The following is a 5,000-nucleotide window of genomic DNA, read 5'->3' on the forward strand; positions in this document are numbered from 1 at the left end:
CACACACGCACAAATACACAAATACACGCACACACGCACAAATACACGCACACGCGCACAAATACACGCACACATGCTTATATGTACATATGAATTTGCGCTCGGACATACGCGCACACACCAATACATACCATAAACAAGCGAACATACAAAATTAAGTCTATTGTTTAGTCGGTACGAATAGAGTGTAAGCAACAAAAATTATAAAGAACACGAGAGATAGATAGAGGGAGAGGGAGAGGGGGAGGGAGAGGGGGAGGGAGAGGGAGAGGGGGAGGGAGAGGGAGAGGGAGAGGGAGAGGGAGAGGGAGAGGGGGAGGGGAGGGAGAGGGGGAAGGGGAAGGGGAGGGGGCGGGAGAGGGAGAGGGAGAGGGAGAGGGAGAGGGAGAGGGAGAGAGGGAGTATGATTGTGCGTGAGTGTGTGAGTGTGTGCGTCCGTGTGCACGTTTCATTTTCCTCTCTCCTTCGTCCTGAGAGTTCGAAATGAATGGATGAATGAATGGGAGACCAAGGAGGTGGGGGAGGGAGAAGGGGGAGGGGTAGTACGTCCACCAATAACAGCCTCTTCTGTGACAATATTTTTCCCCATTTATCTCTGTCAGTGTGTCTGTTTCGTATTGTCTCTCTGTATATATATATTTTGTTCTCATTTTCTTTCTCTTTATCTTATTCGGACCATTTCTAGAAATTGAAGATGTATTCACACCTTCCTATGTGTAATAGGGGTATCTTTCTCTGTCTCTCTCTCTCTCTCTCTCTCTCTCTCTCTCTCTGTCTCTCTCTCTCTCTCTCTCTCTCTCTCTCTCTCTCTCTCTCTCTCTCTCTCTCTCTCTCTCTCTCTCTCTCTCTCTCTCCCCCTCCCTCCCTCCCTCCCTCCCTCCCTCCCTCTCTCTCTCTCTCTCTCTCTCCTCTCTCTCTCTCTCTCTCTCTCTCTCTCTCTCTCTCTCTCTCTCTCTCTCTCTCTCTCTCTCTCTCTCCCTTCTCTCCTCTCCCTCTTCCCTCTCCCTCTCCTCTCCCTCTCCCCTCCCTCTCCCCCTCCCTCTCCCCCTCCCTCTCCCTCTCCCTCTCTCTAACTCTCTGCCTCTCTTCTCTCTCTCTCTCTCTCTGCCTCTCTCTCTCTCTCTCTCTCTCTCTGCCCCTCTCCCCTCTCTCTCTCTCTCTGCCCTCTCTCTCTCTCTCTCTCTCTCTCTCTCTCTCTCTCTCTCTCTCTCTCTCTCTCTCTCTCTCTCTCTCTCTCTCTCTCTCTCTCTCTCTCTCTCTCTCTCTCTCTCTCTTATTATTATCATCAATATCTAATCATTATTGTTACTATTATTATTTTCATCATTATTTTTATTATTATTATATTGATATTACTTTTTTATTGTCAGTATTATTATTATTATTATTATTGTTATTATTATTATTATTATTATTATTATTATTATTATTATTATTATTATTATTATTATGATATTATTGCTGATGATAATTTATTTTTCTTATGATAATGGTGATGATGATGATGAAGATTTTACAATTGTTGCTGTTGTGCTTCTTTATATTATTATTGTTATTATTATTATTATCATCATCCTTATTTGCATCTTCATTACCAGATATTATCATCATCACTGTCGTCATTATTTTTATTTTTATAATTAACTCCATTATCATTACTAAGCATTTTTTCTTGTCTTTGGATCGTTCATTCATGTATTTGTTTGTTTATTTTTATGTCTTTTGCTATTATGGGATGCATACTAGGAAATTCAACAGATAAGTCCATTTTGTATTTTCGGTTCTTGTGGGAATAAATAGTTGTTAGATAATACAATTGGTGTATAGTTGGGGAGAGAATATGTATATATATGAAAACAGCAGCGTTTGTTTTAATGATTATATTTAAAGATAACGGATTGGAATATGATTCATATTATTGTTGGTTATTTTTTTTTCTTGGATTTTTTTATTGTTCTTTAAATTCGTTTTAGGTCTATGTCTGTGTCTGTTTTTCATATTGTTTATTGCCTTACAAGGTAGTGCCGCATTTATTTTGTTTTAGTGTGTTCTTTTAGGGAGTTGAAATTTCTCTCGTTTGCAGTCTTTAAATCCTGTAATATTTTGAGTAGGCTTATACATTTGATATATGGCATATGCAGGTACTTCTCTCTTACTTTAACGCTTAGGACTACATTTTCTTTCTTGTTATCATCCTTGTCTTCCTCCTCTTCCCCCTCCTCATTCCTATTCGTAGTTTCCCTTCTGGGGTTGCAATGCTTGCCCTGTTTCTTCTCTCTTCCTCGAGCGTTTCCTGTCCCTCTTCCTTTCTTCCTCTTTCTCTAGTTCATTTCCTCCTCCTTCTCTTCTTCCTCATCCTCTTCCATCTCTTCTTCCTTCCCCTTATCATCTTCGCTCTCCTTTTACTCCTTTTCCTCCTCCTCCTCCTTCTCTTTCTCCTAGTCCGGCTCCTTCTACTCCTTTTCTTCCTCCTTCTCCCCACTTGTCATCCTCCTCCTCCTCCTCCTCCCACCATAATCCTTCTTCCCCATCTTCCTCCTCCGTTCATCCCCTCCCTCTTCCCACACCTATCCCCATTCTACCCTTATCCAATCGGCCTCCCCTCCCCTCCCCCAGTCCTCCTCCTTCTTCTTCCTCCCCTTCTCCCCCTCCTCCTCCCCCCCTCTTCCTCTTCTTCCTCCTCCCCTCTTCCTCTTCCTCCCTTCTTCTTCCTCCTCCTCCCCTCATTATTCCTCCTCCACCTCCTTATTCCTCCTCCAAAACGTAGTTGGAGCTCTTAATGGCCAGGGCGTCCTCGAGGGTGAGCACCTGCGACTCCACCAGTTCCTGCAGCACCGCCTGGACTTCGGGATCCTGCGACACGAGGGGGAGAAGCGGTTAGGACTCGAGGTTGTGGTTGTAAAGGAGGGAAAGGGGTGGCTTGTGGTTGTGGGTGGTCGTTGGAAGGGGTGAGGGGTGAAGTGGGGGTGTTGTAGGGTTGTGGTGATGGAAGTTGGGGGCGTTGTGCGGTTAATGTGGTGGTGGTTTACGGAGGGAGGGGGGTGGAGGTGTTGTTATGGTGGTTGTGAGGGTTGTGGTGATTGGTTGTGGTTTAAGGAGTTGTTATGGTGGTTGTAGGGGTTACGGTAGGGAGGGAATGATGTGTTTTGTGTGGGGGGGTTGTTGGTTGTTGTTGGGGGGAGGGGGTTGTGATCAGTTGTGACGAAAATGGAGAAACGTAAAAAAGAGAAAAACGAGGGAAGATAGAAAATAAAGGGGAAAAATACCCGAGGAGAGGAGACAGAGAGCTACACGTAGTTTTTTTCCTCCATGGGAAATGGAGATGAAGAGAAAGACACAGACAATGGTAACCCTTGTAAAAAGGTAAAAGGAAAATAAATAGATAAATAAATAAATGAATATAATAGCTTTGAGAGAGTTACTGAAAACAACTTCCTCTTCTCGTCCCCTCTCGCCCTCCCGTCTTGTCCCTCCTTTTCTTTTTCTTCTCTCTCTCTATTTTTCTCTCTATCTCATTTTGTCTTTCTGTTGGTCTTATTCTCTCTCTCTCTCTCTCTCTCTCTCTCTCTCTCTCTCTCTCTCTCTCTCTCTCTCTCTCTCTTCTCTTCTCTCTCTCTCTCTTTCTCCTTTCTTTTCTCTCTTTCTCCTTTCTTTTCTCTCTTCTCTCTCTCTCTCTTTCTCTCTTCTCTCTCTCTTCTTCTTCTTCTTCTTCTTCTTCTCTCTCTCAATTTCTCTCTCTCCTATCTCTCTGTCGCTTTCTCTTCTCTCCTCCTCACTCCTACCTCTTCTATGTGCTCCCTTTATGCCCTCTTTTCTTCCCCCATTTGGTCCCTCCCCCTCCCCTTCCTAGCTTCCCTCTTCCTCCCTCCACTCTTTTCACATTCATCACCATTTCATCCCTTTCCAACCTACCCTTATTTTCATCCCCCTTTTTCCTCTCTCCCTCTCCTTCCCCTCATTTTTCCTCACCCCCTCCCACTCCCCACATCTTCTCCTCTCCCTCTCATTTTCCCTCCTACCCTCCCTACCCCTCCCCTCCTCCTCTCCTCATTTTTCTCCCCCCTCCCTCCCCTCATTTTCCTCCCTCCACACATTTTCCTCCTTCAATTCCCTCCCTCCTCCTCCCCCTCCCTCCCCTCATTTTTTTCCTCACCTCGAAGAAGTTGGGCATGGTCTCGCTATCGAAGTCGGGCGCCGCCTTGGTCCCCGCCCCCGGCCCGATGTCGACGATCACCACCTCGGGATGGTCCTGCTTCCACTCGTTCACCTGCCGGGGTCGAGGGGGGCGGGTCACGCGGGGTCAGGCCGGGTCATTGGGTTTAAGGTTGGGTCAGGGTTGAGGCAAGGCGGTTTTGTTGTTATTATTGTTATTGTTATATTTATTGTTATTTTTATTATCATTGTTATTTTTATTATCATTGTTATTTTTATTATCATTGTTATTTTTATTATCATTGTTGTTATTATTATTATGGTTTTGTTATTATTATTATCGATATTATTGTTATTATTATTATCGTTATTATTGTTATTATTATTATCGTTATTATTGTTATTATTGTTATTATTATTATTATTATTATTATTATTATTATTATTATTATTATTATTATTATTATTATTATTATTATTATTATTATTATTATCGTTATTATTATTATTATTATTATTATTATTATTATTATTATTATTATTATTATTATTATTATTATTATTATTATTATTATTATTATTATTATTATTATTATTATTATTATTTGGAGTAGTTGTTGTAATATTACTATTATTATTATATTTGTTGTTATCATTATCAGTATTAGTGTTATTGTTATTACTATTGTCTTTGTTGTTAATATTGTTGTTGGTGTTATTGTAATTATTTATATATAATTCAATTTGATATAGATTTGACATTTTATACCTGGAATTATATTGCACGAGACTGCGGACTCACAGTTAATTTATTTTAGTGTAAAATGGAGTTGATAACTGACAACATA

At 41.5% G+C, this 5,000-nt stretch overlaps 2 protein-coding genes across 4 annotated transcripts in view; one reads left to right on the plus strand and one right to left on the minus strand.

Annotated features, from left to right (window-relative positions):
* Window positions 1–5,000, plus strand: part of LOC113813321 (ligand of Numb protein X 2) — a 227,965-nt gene that overhangs the window by 53,982 nt on the left and 168,983 nt on the right. The window lies entirely within an intron of this gene.
* The window catches only part of LOC138863183 (uncharacterized), a 22,584-nt gene continuing 20,324 nt past the window's right edge, over window positions 2,741–5,000 (minus strand). For both annotated transcript variants that reach the window (XM_070127152.1, XM_070127151.1), the window contains exons 6-7: window positions 4,154–4,267; window positions 2,741–2,853 (exon numbers count right to left, since the gene is read on the minus strand). In XM_070127152.1, coding sequence (XP_069983253.1) covers window positions 2,746–2,853; window positions 4,154–4,267 — 222 coding nt within the window. In that variant the 3' untranslated portion in view covers window positions 2,741–2,745. The remainder of the gene's footprint in view (window positions 2,854–4,153; window positions 4,268–5,000) is intronic.

Source organism: Penaeus vannamei, chromosome 11 (genome assembly GCF_042767895.1).
Source record: "Penaeus vannamei isolate JL-2024 chromosome 11, ASM4276789v1, whole genome shotgun sequence".
NCBI lineage: Eukaryota > Metazoa > Arthropoda > Malacostraca > Decapoda > Penaeidae > Penaeus > Penaeus vannamei.